The following is a 25,802-nucleotide window of genomic DNA, read 5'->3' as shown; positions in this document are numbered from 1 at the left end:
GACCAATACCTCCCATGAACATAGATGCAAAATCCTCAACAAAATATTAGCAAATTGAATCCAGTGATGTATAAAAAGACTTCTACACCACAGTCAAGTGGGATTTATTCCAGGTATGCAAGGCTGGTTCAACATTTGGAAATCAATTAATGTAATCCATCACATCAACAGCGCAGAGAAGAGAAATCGCATTATCATAACAGTAGATGCAAAAAGAGCATTTGACAAAATTAAACACCATCCATGATAAACTAACAAACCACCAAACCACCACAACAACTCTTGGCAAATTAGGGATGGAGGGGAACTTCCTCAACCTGATAAAGTACATCTATAAAAACCCTAAAGCTAATGTCATATTTAATGGTGAGAACCTAGAAACTTTCCAATTAAGATCAGGAATAAGGTGAAGATGTCCCCTTTCACCACTCATTTTCAACATTGTACTGTATGTCCTAGCTAATGCAACAAGGCAAGAAAAGAGAATAAAAGATAGATTGGGAAGGAAAAAGAAATCTTCTTTGGTGAGGTGTTTGTTCAGATCTTTTGCCCATTTTGCAGATGGCATGATTGTCTATGCAGAAAATCCCAAAGAACCGACAAAAAGCCCTCCTGGAACTAATGAGCAATTGTACCCAGGTGGCAGAATACATGATTAATATACAAAAGTCAATTGCTTTCCTATATACCAACAATGAACAAGTGGAATATGAAATTAAAAACACAACACCATTTACATTAGCACCAAAAAAAAAATGAAGTACTTAGGAATAAATCTAACAAAATACTTAGGTATATGAAGAGGTATATGAAGAAAACTACAAAATGTTGATGAAAGAAATCAAAGTAGTCTAAATAAATGAAGAGATATTTCATGTTTATTTGAAATTCCTTAATGATATATGATGTTTAACATCTTTTCATATGCTTATTTGACATCTGTAGATTTTCTTTGGTGAGGTGTCTGTTGAGCTCTTTTGCCCATTTTTAAGTTGGGTTGTTTGGTTTCTTATTGTTGATTTTTAAGACTCATTTATATTGTTTATTTATTTATTTTATTGAAATGTCGTCGATTTACAATGTTGTATTAATTTCTGCTGTACAGCAAAGTGATTCAGTTATACATATATATACATTCTTTTTAAAATATTCTTTTCCATTATGGTTTATCACAGGATATTGAATATAGTTCCCTGTGCTCTACAGTAGGACCTTGTTGTTTCTCCATCCTGGAGGTAACAGCTCACATCTGCTAACCTCAACCCCCCACTCCATCTCTCCCTCAACCCCCTCCCCCTTGGCAACCACAGTCTGTTCTCTATATCCATGAAGACTCATTTATTTTGGATACATGCTTACAGCATCTTTATTCATAACTGCCCAAAACTGGAAGCAACCAAGATGTCCTTTAAAAGGTAAATGGATAGACAAATTGTGGTACATCCATACAATGAAATACTAGTGATAAAAATAAACGAGTTATCAAATAACAAAAAAGACATGGAGGAATCTTAAATGCATATTGCTTAGTGAAAGAACCTAGTCTGAAAAGGTTACATACCGTATGATTCCAACTGTATGAAATTCTGGAAAAAGTAAAACTATAAGGAGAGTAAAAGATCAGTGCTTGCCAGGGGCACAGGGGCTCTGGGGCTCAGGATGAAGACGAGGGGCACAGGGGATTTCAGGGCAGTGAAAATATTTTTTATGATACTGTAATGGTGGATACTTGTCACTATACATTTGTCAAAACGAAAGGACGTACAACGCAAAGAGTGAACCCTAATGTAAACTATGGACTTAGTTAATAATAGCATATCAATATTGGTTCATCAGTTGTAACGAATGTACTGCACTAATGCATGAGGTTAATAATAGGGGAAACTGTGTGTATTGGAGGGGTGGATATATGGGAACTCTCTGTATTCTCTGCTAAAATTCCTGTAAACCTAAAACTGTTCAAAAAAATAAAGTATTAAAAAAAATGAAAACACATTAGCTCTTTGGAAAATGTCACCCACATCATCTTCATCACCATTGCCATTGATCTTTGTGTCCTTTGAACCCTTGATAACCCATGAATGAGAGAAATTCTGTCTGTGACATTTTGTTTGTCTCTTGCCAGGCTTCACTGCGTTCAGTTCCTCAAAAACTGTCAGGCCATTATTAAGACATCAAAGCAAGCAGGAAGTTTTCAATGACTCCACAAAGTTGGGTGAGCCTCTACCACATGTTAGGCCAGGAGACAGCTTCCTAGTTCGGCCCTATAATATCACTCGCTCCCTTTACCTGGAAAATTGCTAAATGCTGCTCCTGGACAGACGCCCTGCTGCTAATACAGACTGAGTCTATAAGCCCCAGCCTACTGAGCTGTCCCACTATGAGATGAACTGTTATTTATTCATTATTATTTTTATTATTATCCTTATCCTCCTCTAACATATTTTGAGGGCTTCCTGTGAACTGGGTCCTGCTGAAGCATTTTGTGTGCATTTTTACCATTTAATCTGCATGACGGCCCTAAACAGGGACTTTAGTGTTATCTCCACCTTAGAGAGGAAGAAGCTGAGACTCAAAGGCTGAAGTGAGAGGACAGCATTACCTTGATCCCAAACCCAGAAAAGGACACGACAGGACAACCACAGACCAGTATCTCTTGTGAACACCGACACCACAGTCCTCAACCAAACAGGAGGAAACCGAATGCAACAGCACAGTAAAAGGATCATACACTATGACCAAGTGGGATTTGTTCTTGGAATGCAGACCTGATGGTTCAACATATGAAAATTAATCCACGTAATACATCACATTAACAGAAAGAAGGAAAACAATGATCATCTCGATGGACGTACAAAAAGCATTTGACAAAATGCAACGCTCTTTCATGATAAAAGCACTCAACAAACAGGGAATAGAGGGAAATTACCTCAACATAATAAAGGTCAAACATGAAAGGCCCACAGGTAGCAGCATACTCAAAGGTGAAAGACTGAAAGCTTTTCCTCTAATTTCAAGAATAAGATAAGGATACCTGCTTTTGCCACTTCTATTCAACAAAGTACTGGAAGTCCTAGCCAGAGCAATTATACAAGAAAAAGAAATAAAGACATCCAAATTCGAAAGGAAGGAGTCAAATTATCTCTGTTCACAGGCAACATGATCTTACATGTACAAAATCCTAAAGAGTCCATGAAAAACCACAACCCTCTTAGAACTAAAAAATACCATTCACTAGCAAAATCGTAGGACACAAAATCAACACACAAACATCAGTTGTGTTTCTATATGCTCACAATGAACAATCTGAAAAGGAAGTTAAGAAAATAATTTCATTTACAATAGCATCAAAAAGAATAACATATTTTGGGATAAATTTAACCAAGGTGGTAAAAGATGTGTACACTGAAAACTACAAAGTGCTTCTGAAAGAAATTAAAGACACAAATAAATGGAAAGACACCCTGTATTCGTGGGTTGGAAGACTTAATATTGTTAAGATGTCATTACTACACAGCAGGATCTACAGATTCAAAATCCCAACAGCAATTTTTGCAGAAATAGAAAAATCCATCCTAAAATTCATATGGAATCTCAGTGGACCCCAAATAGCCAAAATACTCTTGAGAAAGAAAAGCAAAGTTGGAGGTCTCACACTTCCTGATTTCAAAACTTACTGCATACAAAGGTACAGCAATCAAAACAGTGTGATACTGACATAAGGTCAGCACATAGGTCAATAGAATAGAATAGAGAGCACAGAAATAAAAGTTTGCATATATGGTCAAATGACTTTTGACAAGGGTGCCAAGATTATTCAATGGGGAGAGAACAGTATTTTCAACAAATGATGCTGGGAAAGACTGCAAAAGAATTAAGTTGAACTCTTACCTTACACCATGTATAAAAATTAACTCAAAGTGGATCAAAGACTTAAACAGAGTCTAAAACTATAAAACTTTTAGAGGAAAGCACAGGAGGAAAGCTTTATGACATTGGATTTGGCAACGCATTTTGGGATATGATACCAAAAGCATAGGCAGCAAAAGTAAAAATAGATAAATTCAACTATATCAAAAATTAAAACTTCTGTGAATCAAAGGACACAATAAACAGGGTGAAAGGCCATCTAGAGAATGGGAGAAAATAGTTGCAAATCACAAATCTGAAAAAGGGTCAATATGAAGAATATATAGAGAACTATAACTCAACAACAACAACAAAAAAGAACCCCCAAATAACCTGATCAAATATGGGCAAAGAACTGGAATAGACATTTCTCCAAAGAAGATATATAAATGTCCAACAAGCATATAAAAAGATGCTCAACATTACTAGTCATTAGGGAAATTCAAATCAAAACCACAGTGAGATACCACCTCATACCCATTAGGATGGCTACTATCAAAAACAAACAAACAGCAACAGAAAATAACAAGTGTTGGCAAGGATGTAGAGTAGGGGAACACTTATGTACCGCTGAGAATGTAAAATGGTGCAGCTGATATGGAAAACAGTAGAGCAGCTTCTCAAACAATTTAGAATAAAATTATCATATGATCCAGCAAGTCCACTTCTGGGTATATACCCCAAAGAATTGAAAGCAGGAACTTAAAGAGATATTTGTACACTCGTGTTTATAGTAGCATTATTCACAATTGCCAAAAGGTGGAAGCCACCCAAGTGCCCACTGACTGATGATTGGATAAGCAAAATGTGGTCCATCCATACAGTGGAATATTATTCAGTGTAGGAGGAAGGAAATTCTGACACATGCTACAACATGGATGAACCGTGAGGACATGATGTGAAATAAGTGTCACAAAAAAGCAAATTTTGTATGATTCCACTATGTGAGGTACATAAAGTAGTCAAGCTCATAGAAACAAAATAGAACGGGGGTTGCCAGGAGCTGGGGAAGGGGAAACGGGGAATTGTTGTTTAATGGGTACAGTTTCAGTTTTGCAAGATGAAAAATTCTGAGGCTGGTTGCACAACAATGTGAATAACTTACAACTACTGATCTGTACACTTAAAAGTGGTTAAGACGGTAAACTTTATAGGTATTTTACCACGATTTAAAAAATGGCTAAGATGAAGGGACTCACTCAACATCAGGATGCTGGCCCAGGGCAATGTCAGGGTTTGAACCCAAGTCTAATTCCAAAACTTGTACCCTTGATTTGTACCCTGTGATTTTCAGAGTAGAGAGTGATTTAATAATGAGAGAGGAGACAGGCAGGACCTAATATACAAAACAAGTGCATTTTTTTTTTTTTTTTTTTTTTTTTTTTTTTTTTTTTTTTAAGTTTATTTATTCATTTTTTTAATTAGTTTCTGCTTTATAACAAAGTGAATCAGTCATACATATACATCTGTTCCCACATCCCTTCCCTCATGCATCTCCCTCCCTCCCACCCTCCCCATCCCACCCCTCCAGGCGGTCACAAAGCACCGAGCTGATCTCCCTGTGCTCTGCGGCTGCTTCCCACTATCTATCTACCTGACGTTTGGTAGTGTATACACGTCCATGCCTCTCTTTCGCCTTGTCACAGCCCACCCTTCCCCCTCCCCATATCCTCAAGTCCATTCTCAAGTAGGTCTGCGTCTTCATTCCCGTTTTGCCCCTAGGTTCTTCATGACATTTTTTTTTTAAATTCCGTATATATGTGTTAGCATACGGTATTTGTCTTTCTCTTTCTGACTAACTTCACTCTGTATGACAGACTCTAGATCTATCCACCTCATTACAAATAGCTCAGTTTCGTTTCTTTTTATGGCTGAGTAATATTCCATTGTATATATGTGCCACATCTTCTTTATCCATTCATCCGATGATGGACACTTAGGTTGTTTCCAGCTCCGGGCTATTGTGAATAGAGCTGCAATGAACATTTTGGTACATGTCTCTTTTTGAATTATGGTTTTCTCAGGGTATATGCCCAGTAGTGGGATTGCTGGGTCATATGGTAGTTCTATTTGTAGTTTTTTAAGGAACCTCCATACCGTTCTCCATAGTGGCTGTACCAATTCACATTCCCACCAGCAGTGCAAGAGTGTTCCCTTTTCTCCACACCCTCTCCAGCATTTATTGTTTCTAGATTTCTCTTTTTTTTTTTTTAATTAGTTTCTGCTTTATAACAAAGTGAATCAGTCATACATATACATCTGTTCCCACATCCCTTCCCTCATGCATCTCCCTCCCTCCCACCCTTCCCATCCCACCCCTCCAGGCGGTCACAAAGCACCGAGCTGATCTCCCTGTGCTCTGCGGCTGCTTCCCACTATCTATCTACCTTACGTTTGGTAGTGTATATATGTCCATGCCTCTCTTTCGCTTTGTCACAGCTTACCCTTCCCCCTCCCCATATCCTCAAGTCCATTCTCAAGTAGGTCTGTGTCTTTATTCTCGTTTTGCCCCTAGGTTCTTCATGACATTTTTTTTTTAAATTCCGTATATATGTGTTAGCATACGGTATTTGTCTTTCTCTTTCTGACTAACTTCACTCTGTATGACAGACTCTAGGTCTATCCACCTCATTACAAATAGCTCAGTTTCGTTTCTTTTTATGGCTGAGTAATATTCCATTGTATATATGTGCCACATCTTCTTTATCCATTCATCCGATGATGGACACTTAGGTTGTTTCCAGCTCCGGGCTATTGTGAATAGAGCTGCAATGAACATTTTGGTACATGTCTCTTTTTGAATTATGGTTTTCTCAGGGTATATGCCCAGTAGTGGGATTGCTGGGTCATATGGTAGTTCTATTTGTAGTTTTTTAAGGAACCTCCATACCGTACTCCATAGTGGCTGTACCAATTCACATTCCCACCAGCAGTGCAAGAGTGTTCCCTTTTCTCCACACCCTTTCCAGCATTTATTGTTTCTAGATTCCTTGATGATGGCCATTCTGACTGGTGTGAGATGATATCTCATTGTAGTTTTGATTTGCATTTCTCTAATGATTAATGATGTTGAGCATTCTTTCATGTGTTTGTTGGCAGTCTGTATATCTTCTTTGGAGAAATGCCTATTTAAGTCTTCTGCCCATTTTTGGATTGGGTTGTCTGTTTTTTTGCTATTGAGCTGCATGAGCTGTTTATAAATTTTGGAGATTAATCCTTTGTCAGTTGCTTCATTTGCAAATATTTTCTCCCATTCTGAGGGTTGTCTTTTGGTCTTCTTTATGGTTTCCTTTGCTGTGCAAAAGCTTTGAAGTTTCATTAGGTCCCATTTGTTTATCTTTGTTTTTATTTCCATTTCTCTAGGAGGTGGGTCCAAAAGGATCTTGCTGTGATTTATGTCATAGAGTGTTCTACCTATGTTTTCCTCTAAGAGTTTGATAGTTTCTGGCCTTACATTTAAGTCTTTAATCCATTTTGAGCTTATTTTTGTGTATGGTGCTAGGGAATGATCTAATCTCAAACTTTTACATGTCCCTGTCCAGTTTTCCCAGCACCACTTATTGAAGAGGCTGTCCTTTCTCCACTGTACATTCCTGCCTCCTTTATCAAAGATAAGTTGGCCATATGTGCGTGGGTTTATCTCTGGGCTTTCTATCCTGATCCACTGATCTATCTTTCTGTTTTTATGCCAGTACCAGACTGTCTTAATTACTGTAGCTTTGTAGTATAGTCTGAAGTCAGGGAGCCTGATTCCTCCAGCTCCGTTTTTCGTTCTCAAGATTGCTTTAGCTATTCGGGGCCTTTTGTTTTTCCAAACAAATTTTGAAATTTTTTGTTCTAGTTCTGTGAAAAATGCCATTGGTAGTTTGATAGGGATTGCATTGAATCTGTAGATTGCTTTCGGTAGTAGAGTCATTTTCACAATATTGATTCTTCCAATCCAGGAGCATGGTATATCTCTCCATCTATTTGTATCATCTTTAATTTCTTTCATCAGTGTCTTATAGTTTTCTGCATACAGGTCTTTTGTCTCCTTAGGTAGGTTTATTCCTAGATATTTTATTCTTTTTGTTGCGATGGTAAATGGGAGTGTTTTCTTGATTTCATTTTCAGATTTTTCATCATTAGTGTATAGGAATGCCAGAGATTTCTGTACATTAATTTTATATCCTGCTACTTTACCAAATTCATTGATTAGCTCTAGTAGTTTTTCGGTAGCATCTTTAGGATTCTCTATGTATAGTATCATGTCATCTGCAAACAGTGACAGCTTTACTTCTTCTTTTCCAATTTGGATTCCTTTTATTTCCTTTTCTTCTCTGATTGCTGTGGCTAAAACTTCCAAAACTATGTTGAATAAGAGTGGTGAGAGTGGGCAGCCTTGTCTTGTTCCTGATCTTAGTGGAAATGGTTTCAGTTTTTCACCATTGAGGACAATGTTGGCTGTGGGTTTGTCATATATGGCCTTTATTATGTTGAGGAAAGATCCCTCTATACCTACTTTCTGCAGGGTTTTTATCATAAATGGGTGTTGAATTTTGTCGAAAGCTTTCTCTGCATCTATTGAGATGATCATATGGTTTTTCTCCTTCAACTTGTTAATATGGTGTATTACATTGATTGATTTGCGTATATTGAAGAATCCTTGCATTCCTGGGATAAACCCCACTTGATCATGGTGTATGATCCTTTTAATGTGCTGTTGGATTCTGTTTGCTAGTATTTTGTTGAGGATTTTTGCATCTATGTTCATCAGTGATATTGGCCTGTAGTTTTCTTTCTTTGTGACATCCTTGCCTGGTTTTGGTATCAAGGTGATGTCGGCCTCGTAGAATGAGTTTGGGAGTGTTCCTCCCTCTGCTATATTTTGGAAGAGTTTGAGAAGGATAGGTGTTAGCTCTTCTCTAAATGTTTGATAGAATTCACCTGTGAAGCCATCTGGTCCTGGGCTTTTGTTTGATGGAAGATTTTTAATCACAGTTTCAATTTCAGTGCTTGTGATTGGTCTATTCATATTTTCTATTTCTTCCTGAGTCAGTCTTGGCAGGTTGTGCATTTCTAAGAATGTGTCCATTTCTTCCAGGTTGTCCATTTTATTGGAATAGAGTTGCTTATAGTAATCTCTCATAATCTTTTGTATTTCTGCAGTGTCAGTTGTTACTTCTCCTTTTTCATTTCTAATTCTATTGATTTGAGTCTTCTCCCTTTTTTTCTTGATGAGTCTGGCTAATGGTTTGTCAATTTTGTTTATCTTCTCAAAGAACCAGCTTTTAGTTTGGTTGATCTTTGCTATCGTTTCCTTCATTTCTTTTTCATTTATTTCTGATCTGATCTTTATGATTTCTTTCCTTCTGCTAGCTTTGGGGTATTTTTGTTCTTCTTTCTCTAATTGCTTTAGGTGCAGGGTCAGGTTGTTTACTCGAAATGCTTCCTGTTTCTTAAGGTGGGATTGTATTGCTATAAACTTCCCCCTTAGAACTGCTTTTGCTGCGTCCCATAGGTTTTGGGTCGTCGTGTCTCCATTGTCATTTGTTTCTAGGTATTTTTTAATTTCCTCTTTGATTTCTTCAGTGATCACTTCGTTATTGAGTAGTGTATTGTTTAGCCTCCATGTGTTTGTATTTTTTACACATCTTTTCCTGTAATTGATGTCTAGTCTCATAGCATTGTGGTCGGAGAAGATACTTGATACAATTTCAATTTTCTTAAAATTACCGAGGCTTGATTTGTGACCCAAGATATGATCTATCCTGGAGAATGTTCCATGAGCACTTGAGAAAAATGTGTATTCTGTTGTTTTTGGATGGAATGTCCTATAAATATCAACTAAGTCCATCTCGTTTAATGTATCATTTAAAGCTTGTGTTTCCTTATTTATTTTCATTTTGGATGATCTGTCCATTGGTGAAAGTGGGGTGTTAAAGTCCCCTACTATGAGTGTGTTACTGTCGATTTCCCCTTTTATGGCTGTTAGTATTTGCCTTATGTATTGAGGTGCTCCTATGTTGGGTGCATAAATATTTACAATTGTTATATCTTCTTCTTGGATCGATCCCTTTATCGTTATGTAGTGTCCTTCCTTGTCTCTTCTAATAGTCTTTATTTTAAAGTCTATTTTGTCTGATATAAGAATTGCTACTCCAGCTTTCTTTTGATTTCCATTTGCATGGAATATCTTTTTCCATCCCTTTACTTTCAATCTGTATGTGTCTCTAGGTCTGAAGTGGGTCTCTTGTAGACAGCATATATATGGGTCTTGTTTTTGTATCCATTCAGCCACTCTGTGTCTTTTGGTGGGAGCATTTAGTCCATTTACATTTAAGGTAATTATTGATATGTATGTTCCTATTCCCATTTCCTTAATTGCTTTGGGTTCGTTATTGTAGGTATATTCCTTCTGTTGTGTTTCTTGCCTAGAGAAGTTCCTTTAGCATTTGTTGTAAAGCTGGTTTGGTGGTGCTGAACTCTCTCAGCTTTTGCTTGTCTGTAAAGGTTTTAATTTCTCCATCAAATCTGAATGAGATCCTTGCTGGGTAGAGTAATCTAGGTTGCAGGTTTCTCTCCTTCATCACTTTAATTATGTCCTGCCACTCCCTTCTGGCTTGTAGGGTTTCTGCTGAGAGATCAGCTGTTAACCTTATGGGGATTCCCTTGTGTGTTATTTGTTGTTTTTGCCTTGCTGCTTTTAATATGATTTCTTTGTGTTTAATTTTTGACAGTTTGATTAATATGTGTCTTGGTGTATTTCTCCTTGGATTTATTCTGTATGGGACTCTCTGTGCCTCCTGGACTTGATTAACTATTTCCTTTCCCAAATTAGGGAAGTTTTCAACTATAATCTCTTCAAATATTTTCTCAGTCCCTTTCTTTTTCTCTTCTTCTTCTGGAACCCCTATAATTCGAATGTTGGTGCGTTTAATGTTGTCCCAGAGATCTCTGAGACTCTCCTCTGTTCTTTTCATTCTTTTTTCTTTATTTTGCTCTGCATCAGTTATTTCCACTATTTTATCTTCCACCTCACTTATCCGTTCTTCTGCCTCAGTTATTCTGCTATTGATCCCATCTAGAGTATTTTTCATTTCATTTATTGTGTTTTTAATCGATGCTTGATTCATCTTTAGTTCTTCTAGGTCCTTGTTAACTGTTTCTTGCATGTTGTCTATTCTATTTCCAAGATTATGGATCATGGAAATAGAATCTTGGATCAGCTTTACTATCATTATTCTGAATTCTTTTTCAGGTAGACTGCCTATTACCTCTTCATTTGTTAGGTCTGGTAGGTGTTTATCTTGCTCCTTCACCTGCTGTGTGTTTTTCTGCCTTCTCATTTTGCTTATGTTACTGTGTTTGGGGTCTCCTTTTTGCCGGCTGCAGATTCGTAGTTCCCGTTGTTTTTGGTGTCTGACCCCAGTGGCTAAGGTTGTTTCAGTAGGTTGTGTAGGCTTCCTGGTGGGGGGGACTAATTCCTGTGCTCTGGTGGTTGAGGCTCGATCTTGTCTTTCTGGTGGACAGGTCCACGTCTGGTGGTGTGTTTTGGGGTGCCTATGGCCTTATTATGTTTTTAGGTAGCCTCTCTGCTAATGGGTGGGGTTGTGTTCCTGCCTTGCTAGTTGCTTGGCATAGGGTGACCTGCACTGTAGCTTGCTGGTCGTTGACTGAAGCTGGGTGCTGGTGTTGGGATGGAGATCTCTGGGAGATTTTTGCTGCTTGATATTATGTGGAGCTGGGAGGTCTGTTGTGGACCCGTGTCCTGAAGTTGGCTCTCCCACTTCAGAGGCACAGCACTGGCTCCTGGCTGCAGCACCAAGAGCCTTTCATCCACCCGGCTCAGAGTAACAGGGAGAAAAAGTAGAAAGAAAGAATTAGTAGAAGAAAGAAAGAGAGAGGGAAAGAAAGGAAGAAGGGAAGAAAGGAAGGAAGGAAGGAAGGAAGAAAGAAAGGAGGGAGGGAGGGAGGGAGGAAGGATGGAAAGAAAGGAGGGAGGGAGGGAGAAAGGAAAGGAAGAAAGACAGGAGGGAGGGAGGAAGGAAAGAAAAAGAAAGTGGAAAGAAGAAGGGTGGGAGGGAGGAAAGAAAAAGAAAGAAGGAAAGGAGGAGCGGAGGGAGGGAGGGAGGAAGGGAGAGTAGGAAAAAAAGAAAGAGCAGGTAAAGTAAAATAGAATAAAGTATGAAATATAGTAGCGTTATTAAAATTAGAAAGTAATTATTGAAAAAAAAAAAAAAAAACCGGACCGATAGAACCCTGAGACATATGGTGGAAGCAAAGCTATACAGAGAGAATCTTACACAGAAGATTACACATACACATTCACAAAAAGAGAGCAGGGGGAAAAATCAAAAATCTTGCTCTCCAAGTCCACCTCCTCAATTTGGGATAATTCGTTGTAAAAAGAGGAAAAGGGCGAGAAGTCTGAAATCTTGCTCTCTAAGTCCACCTCCTTAATTTGGAATAATTCGTTGTAAAAAGAGGAAAAGGGGGGAAAGTCTTAAATCTTGTCCTCAAAGTCCACTTCCTCAATTTGGGATGATTCGCTGTCCATTCATGCACTCCACAGACGCAGGGCACATCAAATGGACCGTGGAGCTTTAATCCGCTGCCTCCGAGGCTGCACAGAGAGATTTCCCTGCCTCTGCTCTCACAGCTCCCGGGTCTCAGCCTTGGACCTGGCCCCGCCTCTGCGCGTAGGTCGCCGGAGGGCGTCCGTTCTTCGCTCAGACAGGACGGGTTTAAAGGAGCCGCTGATTCGGGGGCTCTGGCTCACTCAGGCAGAGGGGAGGGAGGGGCGCGCAGTGTGGGGCGGGCCTGCGGCGGCAGAGGCCGGCGTGACGTTGCAGCAGCCCGTGGCGCTCCGTGCGCTTTCCCGGGAAAGCCGTCCCCGGGTCTCGGGGACCCCAGCAGTGGCGGGGTGCACAGGCCCCCCGGAAGGCGGGGCGGACAGTGACCCGCGCTCGCACACAGGCCCCGCGGCGGCGGCGGCGGCGGCGGGCCGCGGCGGGCGGGCGGCGGCGGCGGCGGCGGCCCACGCCCGTCTCCGAGGTCCGTGCCTTACCCGCGGCTCGTGCCTGTCACCGGCGCTTCCCCAAGCAGCCCTCTTAATGCCCTCTCCTCGCGCACCAGGAAACAAAAGGGAAAAAAGTCTCTTGCCTCTTCAGCAGCTCCAGACCCTTTCCCCGGACTCCCTCCGGGCTAGCCGTGGTGCACTAACTCCTTCAGGCTCTCTTCCTGCCGCCAGCCCCAGTCCTCTCCCTGCGCTCCGACTGAAAGCCGATACCCGAGCCTCAGCTCCCAGCCCCGCCCGCCACGGCGGCCGAGCAGACAAGCCTCTCGGGCTGGTGTGTGCCTGAGGGCACCGGTCCTCTGTGCCAGAATCTCTCCGCTTTGCCCTCCGCACCCCTGTTGCTGTGCTCTCCTCCGCTACTCCGAAGCTTTCCCCCTCCGCCACCTGCAGTCTCCGCCCGCGAAGGGGCTTGTAGTGTGTAGAAACCTTCCCCCCTTCACGGCTCCCTCCCACTGGTGCAGGTCCCGTCCCTATCCTATTGTCTCTGTTTATTCTTTTTTTCTTTTGCCCTACCCAGGTATGTGGGGAGCTTCTTGCCTTTTGGGGGGTCTGAGGTCTTCTGTCAGCGTTCAGTAGGTGTTCTGTAGGAGTTGTTCCACGTGTAGATGAATTTCTGATGTATCTGTGGGGAGGAAGGTGATCTCCGCGTCTTACTCTTCCGCCATCTTCCTCCGGGGTCACAAGTGCATTTTTTAAGGCTCCTGCATTGAAAATGTCTTTAAAAAGTATATAGTGAGTCCATAAAATATTGAGACGTTTCAACTTCTATTAACAATGACCATCTGCTCTGATGACCCCTGTGCTTTAAGGAAGCCTCCTCAGGAAGCTGACTTAGTTATGACATTGCCCTGAGGTTCACTGACATTGTCGCTGAGGTTCGACGTGTACCTGGAACCGTCCTTTGGAGCTAGGTTTCAACCTTGCATCACCTGGCACTGGGAAGCCCCATCTCAGACCATAACCTCCCACTCCCGGCCTTCCTTATCCTCTGTCTCGTCCTCTCCTTGAGTCACGTAGCCTTTGCTCCCTGTTTGCTCCCTATGGGTAATGCCCTATGCTCACCCAGCCTGGGCCCTGCTCAAGCTCACCAGCTCCTTCAAGTCCATCCCGGCCCCCAAACCCTCCTGCCACCCTCACACTTCTGTCCTGAGGCTGGCCCAGTGCCCTTTGGGCCCCCCAGCCAGCAGGTCCCTGCTCTCAGGCTTTTCATTCTACTTTGACAACAGCCTCCAAGGTCTTCACCTCCTGCACCTGCCTGCATCCTCCGTCTGCTTCTCCCAACCCTCCTCCATCCCTTTACACGGCGCCCTCTGCCCAGCAGGCCCACCTGTGCGGCTACATCCATGGGCTGATGGGCTCCTTGTGTCTGGTTTCTGGTTGGGTTTGGCCAATGGGGGGGTTAGAGATCAGAGCAGGGAGAGAGCTTGGGGTACTTACTCCCCTGGCTTCCATTCTCTGGGGCCACACAGCTTCCCTCAGAGGACTCTACCCAGCCCTCAGGGTCTCCGGGTCCCAGGAAATGCCCCTGCCCCTCACCCCTCAGCTCTGGGGGTGGGAACAGTCCTCACTCATACTAGCTCTGGGCCCTGCACTATCCTTTGTGGTTTCTCTGAGCCCTGCCCACTCCCTATGGAGTCCCTTCAGGAAACTCCCCTCCATCACTCCACACCCCTGTGAATGTGCCTTCAGCTCCCTGCCAGGACCTGGACTTCCCAGGCTTGGAGAAGCTCCTAGATGGGACCTTCAAGGCTTCTCTTAGCTGCCAAGGGCTTCCGGGTGGTCCTGCCTTCATCCCACCCTGGTCTGGTCCCTCTCCTCAACCATCTCCTCTTCTGCATCCTCACCTTGACAGTGTAACTTCCGTCTAACCTGTGAACGTGCTCACCACCCCCTCGGCCTGGAAACGCCGCCCCTTCCCCCTTCCTTTCCTTTATTGTCAAATGGCTTCAAGAGGGTCCTCTCCCGCTGGGTCCTCAACCCACTGCCATTGCCCTCGGGGGCCTCCTCGGGCTCTCGGCCTCCCTGTGACATGAGATACAGTTGTCAGAGAGAGGCACGTGGCCTGATGGTTCAGGGGTTGGGGGAGCAGGGCAACGTGGTGGTTATTAGACTGGGCTCGAGTCCAGCTCTCCTACTTCCTAGAAGGGTGACCTTGGGCAAGTGATACCTCAGCTTCCTCATCTGTAAGGTAACAAAAGGACAGTCTTATAAGCTACTGGTGACATATAAATGATATAATACATACTAAAGCACTTAGAAGAGAACATAGGGCAAATGGGAAATGTTCTCTATTATGAGCAAGAGGATGGGCTCTCGAGTTAGAAAGCCTTGAGTTCAAGTCCCACCTCTGCTACCTTCCAGCTGTGCAGCCTGGGGCACGGTTCTTTGTTTCTCTTTGGTTGCTCCCTGAGCAGCAAAAATGAGTTTGATAAGCTGGGCTTCGTAGGATTGACAAAAGGTACTGCTTGGTGACATGTTCTAAGGAGTGGGATAACATTTTTCAAATTAACTTGTGTGTGTGTGTGTGTGTGTGTGTGTGTGTGTTTTATCTATTTCTTTTAACCTTTTGGTTCTAGGCTATCCCATCCCCCAGCCCCATCCCCCCACTGCCTCCAGAAAGGGATGTAGTGCAGAAATAGTAAAAAAAAAAATGGGGTTTTCAAAAGAATAAGGATATGAGGAAACGGCCAGGCGCTGGTGAGACGACGGGTCTGGGATTGGAAGGAAAGAAGAAGCTTCTCTGCTTCCCCGTCAGCTGGATCCTTCCTCCCCGGTCTCCCCGGGAGAGCCCTGTGGACCGGCAAGGCCTCAGGAGAGGCTGGTCCTGAAATCAGACTGCCCGAGCGTGGTGCCCAGTGCCCCAGCCTCCCTCTGTGACCTCAGGCAGGATACTCAGCCTATCTGTGCCTCAACGCCCTCATCTGTAAAGTGGGGCAAACAACATTAACCTCCTAAGGATGAAATGAGTTAATACACTCGAGAGTGCCCAGAACAGTACCTGGCACAAAGCAAGCTGTCTCTGTGATGAATACCCTCAGCCTGGCAGCAGCTCTCTGGCTCCCTCACCTCTCTGACTGCTTCCAGGTCTCCACGCCGGGCTCCTCTCCCCACAGATGTCCGTTTCTTCCACACTCTGTCCATGGGCTGGGGCCACTGTACCACCCCCTGGATTCGCAGGTGTGTATTTCCAACCCCTGGTTCATTTCCAGGCCTGGCTGCTTCCGGATGTTGAGGTGCTCACTCAACCAGTCCTGCTTCCTGCCCTCTTGGTAACGGGATTATCACCTGCCAGCTCATCCAGCCATCTTTCTCCATGGCCTGTGGCATTGATCCTACTGATACTTCCAGAAAGCTCTCAGACCAGTCCCAAAGCAACGGTCCAGTCAGGTGGTAGTATTAATGTGGTGGGCAGAATGGTCTCCCAAAGATGCCCATGCCCTGATCCCCAGAACCTGGGAATATGCTCCATGACGTGGCCAAAGGGACTGTGCCGATGTCAAGGTTACTAATCAGTGCTCTTAAAAGAGGGAGACTAAGGACTTCCCTGGTGTTGCAGTGGTTAAGAATCCGCCTGCCAATGCAGGGGACACGGGTTCGAGCCCTGGTCCGGGAAGATCCCACATGCCATAGAGCAATGAAGCCCGTGTGCCACAACTACCGAGCCTGCGCTCCAGAGCCCACGTGCCACAACTACTGAATCCGCGTGCCTAGAGCCCGTGCTCCACAACAAGAGAAGCTACTGCAATGAGAAGCCCGTGCACCGCAACAAAGAGTAACCCTCGCTCGCTGCAACTAGAGAAAGCCTGTGCTCAGCAACAAAGACCAAACCCAGCCAAAAAGTTTTAAAAAATTTTTTAAAAAGTGGGAGGCTATCCTGGGTTATCCAGGTGGGACTAATTGAACTCCACCAGTCCTTATAAGCAGAGAACTTACTCTGGCTGTATTGGAGAGATAAGTGGTGTTTCTTGCTGGGCCCCCACTTAACAGCCCCAATGCTCCTCTTCCTGGGAAAGCACCAGGTCAACGTTTCCTCTTTACCCAAATCCCCCCCTAGATGGCAACACCTCAGTCTGTTGCATGAATGAGGATCACAAGAACATTCATCTCACATTTCACTGACAACCCCCATTCTCCATTCCACAGGGTGGAATTTCCCTAGCTTACTCAATTATCTTGTTATCTCAGTTAACTGAGAATTTCCAATTTAGATATTAGATGTTCCCAAAGCTAAATTTACACTCAAAAAGTGAAGCTTCTGTTTTTAGAAGCTTGAGTCAGCTCAGTCTGAAACTCAGCCCCACCTCCCCCGACTAGCTGTGTGATTTGGGCCAGTTCCTTAACCTTTCTGAGTCCCATGTCCATGTCATCAAATGAGGATAATAATGATAATAGTAGTTCTCACCCGCACAGGATTTGTTTTGTGGATATAATTCTATAAATATATATACAGAACATACATAGATGATGTATAAAGCCATGTGAGATGCAGTAAGTAGTCCATAAATGTATGCTGTAGCTGTTTGCATTATGTATGCTATTCAAAAGATTATGATCTTTCTTTCATCTCACATCCATCAGAATGGCTACTATAAAAAAAAAAGGGAAATAACAAGTGTTGGTGAGGACGCAGGGAAAGTGGAACCCTTGTGCCCTGTTGTGAGAATGTAACTTGGTGCAGCCACTATGGAAAACAGCATGGCAGTTCCTCAAACAATTAAAAATAAAATTATCATATGATCCAGCAAGTCTACTTTTGGGTATATATCCCAAAGAACTGAAAGCAGGGCCTTGAAGAGGTATTTATACACCCATGTTCATAGCATTGTTTGCAACAGCCAAAAGGTGGAAACAACCCAAGTGTCCATCAGTAGATGAATGAATAAACAAAATGTGGTGAATCCACACAATGGAATATTATTCAGCCTTAAAAAAGGAAGGAAATTCGGACACATGCTACAGCATGGATGAACATGGACATTATACTCAGTGAAAGGATATTATACTCAGTGAAAGAAGCCAGTCATGAAAAGACAAATACTGTTATGATTCTACTTATATGAGATACCCAGAGTAGCCAAGGTCATAGAGACAGAAAGCAGAACGGTGGTTGCTGGGGGCTGGGATGGGGGGACAAGGGGAGTTGTTGTTTCATGGGTGCAGTTTCAGTTCTGCAAGATTCAAAGAGTTCTGGAGATGGATGGGGGTGATGGCTGCACAACAGTGTGAATATATTTAATGCCACTGAACTGCACACTTAATAAAAGTGGTTAAGATGGTAAATTTTATGTTATGCATATCTTACCACAATAAAAAAAAAAAAGAAAAATGAGATCACGATCTAGCCCTTTCCTCTGAACTTTTTCCTCTTGGAAGCCCTCCATCTGCTGGTGAGAAACTAGTCCCATCAATTGCTGTGCTGGGTACTGACCAATGAAATCAGCTGCCAGTTCCCAAACAGGGGACAAAACATTCCCTGAGGACTGGTGAGAGCTAAGAGGTGAACCACCAGAGCAAGGAGCACTTGGGGAGAAGCCAGGGGTGAGGTGGGGGTGAGGGGGGAGGATGGGAGCACGACCCAGGCAGGAGGACAAGCGCGATGCAGATGGGGAGCCAGCAAGTGCACCCTCCCAGGCCTGTTTCATTCCGTGGATTTCCCCACAGAGAGTCCACCTGTCACCTTATGTCTCAAAATGCAGGTGTTCGCTTAGAATAACAGAAATGTGAATTAAAATGACACAGGTACCATACTTCACCCCGTAGATCAGTGAAGATCCAATGGGGGGTCAGCACCCTAGGCTGGGGAGGGAGTGGGAGACGGGCGTCCACTGCTGGCAGGACACCACATCCAGAAACCTCTGGTGGGAAATTTGGCCATGCCCATCAGAGCTACAGCTGTGTGTGTCCTTTGACAGAGCAGACATACCTGCATGTCCGTGAAATTATGCAAATAATAGGAGAATCCCAGCAGCCTTGTTTAATAATAATAAACAAGATTAAGGTGTAGGCTCTGGTTCTTTCCTGAGAGGCAGCCCAGAACTGACAGGGGCCAGGAAAAGGGACGAGAGTCATCCGGCTGGATGGGATCTGGGGTATGTGTATGAGATCAGTCTGGCTTCATGACCCTCAGATCCCACGCGAGAAGGGCTGACACAGGCTGGAGAGATGGCTAAACCCATGAGAAAGGAGATGCCTGGCAGGACACTGACCACCGAGGGTGAGGTGTGGACACCAGCATTTCATCCCCCTGTCATGTCTGTTCTTTCTTTTTCTCTTCCATCTCCACCTTCCTAGCTGCAGCCCTGCACTGACTTGGGCTGTCCTAGAGCTCAGTCTTCTAGGGATCCTGGGACTTCCCCAGGGTGGGACTGGGGGAGTCCCTGGGGAGGGGGTAGGGTCAGTCAGCCCTTCATTGTTTACCCTTCGCTTCTCTTTTCCTCAAAACAAAGTTTATTGAAAGAATACACACACACACACACACACACACACACACACAAAAGCAGGAGCTCTGCTGATCAAGAAGGGAGAGGGAGGGAGCACTGATGGTGGGGTTCTCAAAGTGTGGTCCTGGAACCAACTCCAGGGACTCCATTCCCCCCACCTGAACCTGGGGAGCATACAAATGTGAAGATTCCTGGGCCTTACCCCAAACCCACTGGGTCAGAATGCCTAGGAGTTCATGTTGAACAACCACTCTTAAACATGCGGAAAATCCAAAAACCACTGGCTTTGGTGTTTCTTCATTCTGGAAGAACTGAGTCCCTTTCTCAGCAGAGTTTAAATAACAGCCATATCCAACTCTAAAAAATACAGTTTACAAGGCACATCAAATCATATAAATTATAACTTGCAAGGTTTAGCTGTGAAATGAGCAAGGCTGAGGCTTTTGAGCCGTGTAAAATGGGAGAGGGGAGATTGTGAATAGAGCTCCTGATGGCTCGTCTGCACACAGCAGCCGGGATGTTCACTGGCAGGTCTCCCCCTTGTTTACAATCCTTCAAGCCTTCTTCCCACTGCTTTCAGATAAAGATCAAAACCCTTATGGTGACATGAAGGAGGCCGACTTGTCCCTTAGCCCTCCTCCTTCCCACTCTGACTTCTGGACGCCCTGGTTTTCTCTCAGTCCCTTGGGTTCACAATATGCTCTTCCACCCCAGGGCCTTTGCACATGCCATTCCCTTCTCCTTTTGTCTAGTTAAGTCCTCCTTGTCTTCCATATTCCTTTCCTTTACAGCCCCAATGTTGGAATGGAATTAGTCACACCTTTGTGGGATCATTTGACTTATTTCTCTCTCTCCTGGCAGCTTCCTGATGGCAGGGACCATGTCCAGTTCTGCCATCACTGTACCCCTAGACTTGGCTCGGTGCTGAGGCTCTGGGTAAATACTGTGCAATGAATGAGTGATAGCAACAGTTATCACTGTTGACTATAAACAGTTCTCACTAGCCTGGCTATAAACAGGCTTCCTACTGCCTTAGGGAACCAAACTCCTTACAGGATATAGAAAAAAGTCTGGAGGGTAAAACCCGGCAAATATCAATATTGATTTTTCCCTGAGCCAAATGATTACAAGTGACTTTTATTTTCTTCCTTATATTTTCCTTTCTCACAATTTTTAAAAACAAGAAGCATGTAACTACCTTCCATTATCGGAAAGAGTAAATGATGTTGAAATACTACGATACCAATAGTCAAAACAATATGTCAACCTTGCTGATGAGTAGAAATCTTTAGAAGCATGACTGCCTATTCTTTAGGATTGATCCAGGCAAATAAAACAATCTTTTTTATTTGCTAGATGTAACCTCTGGTAATTGCAAGGATGATTTTTAGTAATATAAATCCCTGAAATTTTTTTTTTTTTTTTTTTTTTTTTTGCGGTACATGGGCCTCTCACTGTTGTGGCCTCTCCCGCTGCGGAGCTCAGGCTCCGGACACGCTGGCTCAGCGGCCATGGCTCATGGGTCCAGCTGCTCCGCGGCATGTGGGATATTCCCAGACCGAGGCACGAACCCGTGTCCCTTGTATCGGCAGGCGGACTCTCAACCACTTCGCCACCAGGGAAGCCTAGTGACGTATTTCTTTAGCTAAGTCCGAGGAGCAGTAAGCAGTCAATTATTTATATACAATGAATGCAACTCAATTTCTGTCTAGTTAATAACTGTCCTCATTAGTTCCCTTTTCCAAATGGCTTATTAATGTCAGTGGATCCTCATCTCAACCCTGTGCACCTCTGAGGATTCTTCTCAGTCTCTGTTTTAGGAGACCATAATAATGATCATTGTGACATTCACTGAGCACCACATGCCAGGCTCTTTATATGCACTTCTCACTTAATCCTCAGAATAACCCTGTGAGGTAAGAGGTTTACAGACAGGGAAAAGGAGCTCAGAGTGATTAAGTAATTTGGTTGAAGTCACTCAGCCACAAAGTAGCCTAATGAGATTCAAACCCAGCTCTGTCTATCTCCAAAGCCTGTGCTTTTAAAAATTACTACAGTTTTCTAATATCATAGTCCGGTTCAAAACAGAGATCTCTGTCTCTACTTTAGCCAGACAGGAAATAAAACGACCCCAAATCTATGCCTTGTTAGGATAAAGAAGAAACTACAGTTCTTCTTCTTCTTCTTTTTCCTCCCACTTTGCACACTGAACAGATGTTCTGTGTCCTTGAAGGGAGACCATATCATGGAGGAGAATCTCACGGGGAGGTTCATGGAGTTATCTTTAAATCTGTTGCGTTTACAATAAACATTCTCAGAAAACTAGGAATAAAGGGGGAAATTTCTCACTTGGTAAGAACATGTATAAAAACCCTACAGCTAACCTCCTACTTAACGGTGAAAGAGTAACTGCTTTCCCCTAAGGTCAGGAACAAGCGAATATAAGGATTTATACACTGCTCTTGTTCAGCAGAGTCCTGGAAGTCTTAACCAGGGAAATAAAGCAAGGAAAAGAAGATTAAAAGCATTCAGATCTCCTTTTCTGAAAGAAGAAATAAAATTGTTCTTATTTGCAGATGACATGATTGTTTATGTATAAAATCCCAAGAAATCTACAAAAGCCCTTATATAAGAAAGTGCAGTTAAGGTTGCAAGATCCCAAGAAGCATACAAAAATCAACTGTATTTCTATATACTGTCAATGAACATGTGGACACCAAAATTAAAAATATAATACCATTTACAATCACTCAAAAAAAAAGAGAGACATACTTAAGTGTAAATCTAACAAAACATGTTCAGGACTCGTATGCTGAAAACTACAAAACACTCATGAGAGACACTGAATAAATGGAGAAATATACCATGTTCATGAATTGGAAGACAATGTAGGAGTATATCAATTATTCTCACATTGATATATAGGATAAAACACAATTCCAATCAAAATTACAGCATGATATTTTGTGTATACAGACAGGCTTACACTAAAATGTAAATGGAAAGGCAAAGCAACTAGAATAGGTTAAAAAATTTCTTTAAAGAAAAGTGGGAGGAATCACACTACCTGATTTAAGACTTACATAGCGACAGTAATCAAGGCTATCTCATAATGGTAGATCCATTATGACAAATAGATCCATGAAACATAATAGGGAACTAAGAAGTAGCCCCCATAGAAAGTATGGCCAGATTATTTTTGACAAACTTGCAAAAGCAATTCAATGGAGAAAGGATAGTCTTTTCAACAAATGGTTCTGGAACAACTAAATATCCACATGCAAGAAAAATGAACTTTGACCTAAATCTCACATCATAAACGACAGTGAACCCAAAATGGTTCAAAGATTTAAAAATAAAACTATAAAACACTTAGAAGAAAACATAAGAGAAAATCCTCAGGGTCAGGGACGTTGTGGCCTGTTCTTAGACATGACACTAAAAGCATGATCTATAAAAGAAAAAATAACTACCTGGACTTCATCAAGAGTTAAAGCTTTTGCTCTGTGAAATACTCTGCTAAGAGAATGAGAAGACAAGCTACGGATGGGAGAAAATATTTGCAAACCATCTATCTGACAAGGGACTCATATCTAAAATACATAAAGAATTCTCAAAACTCAATGGTAAAAAACTAAACAATTCCATTAGAGACACTTAAAAGATATGAAGAGATATTTCACTGAAGAGGATATGCAGAAGGCAAACACATACATGAAAAGACATTTAACATCACTATCGATTTGGAAAATGCAAGTTAAGACTATGATGAGATACCACTACACACTTACTAAAACAGCTAAAATGAAAAACAGTGTTTATGCTAATTGCTGGTGAGGATGTGTCTCATACATTGCTGGTGGAAATGAAAAATGGTACAGCAACGCTGGATAAGACTGGCAGTTTCTTTACAAACCGAATATATATAAACACATATGTTAATCCATGCAATCATACTCCTGAGCATTTATCACAGAGAAATAAAAACTTATGCTCACACAAAAACCTGTACACAAATGTTTATAGTACATTTATTTGTAATAGCCCCAAATGGAAACAAAATGTCCTTCAAAAAGTGAATGGTTAAACACAGGTGATACGTCCATACCGTGGACTATTACTCAGCAATAAAAGAACAAGCTAATAACCTAAATGGATGTCAAGGGCACTACACTGACTAAAAAAAAAAAATCAATCACAAAGGTCATACATACATGATGAAAATTATAGAGACGGAGAACAGATTAGTGGTTTTCGGAGCGTGGGGACGATGGTGGGAGGAGGAATTGTGACTATAAAAGGAGCATCACAAGGGACATCTCTGATAATGGAATACTCCTATATCCTGAGGGCCACACCCAAATCCACACGTGGTAAAATGGCACAGGACTCCACACATGCTTTGTGCCATTCCCTCTACTATTTGTGCATCTATAATTATTTCAAAATAAAGTTAAAAAAAATCTGTTGAGTGAAGTCTGAGAGTGGTCTGCCTTTCACAGTCCTAAAGGGATTCCATTGCATTTCTCTTTCTGCTTCAATATTTTAATCCCTTTCAAAATGTTAAAAGGCTCAAAGCCACTGTTTTTATAATTCCTTACTTACAATTTCTTCCAACTTCCTTGGCTGTCAATGAGCTGGGACTGTGGACCAAGCCACAGATAATTCAGAGAATGGAATGAAATGAAGTGAGAGAGCGCTGAGGCCATGCGCAGGGCTTACCCTGATTTACTACTTGGAGGTACGGGGGCGGGCGAGGGCTCTGAGGGGCCCATAGTCTACAGAAGCTCTGGAAAGGGCGAGAGGCCATTGCTCAAGCTGGGCCCTTCAGGTGGCCGTGGCTGCCAGACGCGGAGCAGGTGAAGGTCAAGCATCAGCTCTACGCCCACCTTCCAAACCGCGCCATCAGGGTGGGACACTGCACACACAGTCAGCAAAGGACACAGGGCCCATCGCACTTTGCACTGTGCTCATTCTTACCACATGTGCCAGGGAGACCCAGCACATGCCGGGATTGGTTCTTGGTGGCACACCTAGGAAGGCTGGGACTGTTAGCCAGAGGCTGTGCTTTACAAGAGACTGGAGTCCACAGAACAGTAAGGACTTTTGGTGGTGTGAGGGGTAGGGAGGATCGGGGACTGGCTAGGAAGAGGTCTTACCTCTAAAACAAGGTCTGAATTTTCATGCCTTCCAATTGTAGTGCTTTTATTCAGGACAAAATAGCCTTCTGCACTCTTTAGATAGGCTTTCATATTCTCTGCTTTCCCTATAAAAGGTTTTCAGAAAACAATTTTGTTAGAAAAATACAGTCCTCTAATTATTCAATGTCATATTTAGAATGAATGGAATACACCATAATGTCCACAGGAGAAGTCAGCAGAGGTAGGAGTGGATAGCTGGATTTAACAATGATCACAATGATAATTCTGCACATTTTTAAGACTGTCCTTTTAACAGTGATAGCCGGCATAGATGAGCTTGCTTCTGATCACAAGAGGACATCCTTTATGTAACTCAGAGCACAAACAAGCAATAGCAAAAAAAAAAAAACCCAAACAAATCTGAATTCCACTGATAACCGCTCTCCACCTCCCATTAAGCTTAGTTTGGGGTTAGTTATCTGACAGAATCAAATACTCAGTGTTACTAACCCACCACTTACTAGCTCTGTGACTCTGAGTGAGTTACTTATTCTCTCTCTATGCCTCTGTTTCCTCATCTGTAAAATGGGGCTAATGATACTCTGTATCCCAAAGAGTTTTGTGAGGATTAAATGTGAAGCATCTAGAATGGTGAATGCTACACTAAACACCCATTTGTCCTACTGTGATTGTGACTGTTATTAATCTTGGGCTTCTGAACTTTGACTCAAGAAACTCCAACTTCTACAGAGCTTCTTAAAGTGTGGAAGAGTCAGTCATCAAGGAAATGGGCATTAGAAGATACTTTCTTTTTAAGTCACCGCATTCCTTCATATATTTAGGTTGAAAAAAAAATGATTTCCAAAGACAAAATATCAAGATTATAGCTTGGCTGTACGGTCAAGACTCTGTACGTATCTTTTGCTGGCATTTTATTATGAAAATGTCAAACACACAGAAAAGTTGAAAGAAGTGGATGGTGAACTTCTATAGAACAATCACCCAGATTCTACAATCAACATTTTGTTCTATTTGCTTTATCACATATCTACCCATCTATACATTTTATATTTTAATGCATTTCAAAGTAAACCCTATACATGTTTTTAAATTTTATTTATTTATTTTTGGCTGTGTTGGGTCTTCATTTCTGTGCGAGGGCTTTCTCTAGTTGTGGCAAGCGGGGGCCACTCTTCATCACGGTGCACGGGCCTCTCACTATCGCGGCCTCTCATGTTGTGGAGCACAGGCTCC

At 42.6% G+C, this 25,802-nt stretch overlaps 1 protein-coding gene across 1 annotated transcript in view; it reads right to left on the bottom strand.

Moving 5' to 3' along the window:
* Positions 1-25,479, bottom strand: part of LOC308611225 (forkhead-associated domain-containing protein 1-like) — a gene marked incomplete at its 3' end in the record, with an annotated part of 102,061 nt that extends 76,582 nt beyond the window's left edge. The window contains exon 1 of the mRNA XM_081260094.1: positions 24,567-25,479. Within this exon, the coding sequence (XP_081116220.1) occupies positions 24,567-24,659 (93 nt within the window). The remainder of the gene's footprint in view (positions 1-24,566) is intronic.
* Positions 25,480-25,802: the final 323 nt, after the last annotated feature.

The sequence above is a fragment of the Mesoplodon bidens genome (genome assembly GCF_964165515.1).
Source record: "Mesoplodon bidens genome assembly, contig: HAP1_SCAFFOLD_931, whole genome shotgun sequence".
In the NCBI taxonomy this organism is placed as follows: domain Eukaryota; kingdom Metazoa; phylum Chordata; class Mammalia; order Artiodactyla; family Ziphiidae; genus Mesoplodon; species Mesoplodon bidens.
The sequence above is the reverse complement of the archived record's forward strand: the minus strand, read 5'-3'. Positions and strand labels throughout refer to the sequence as shown.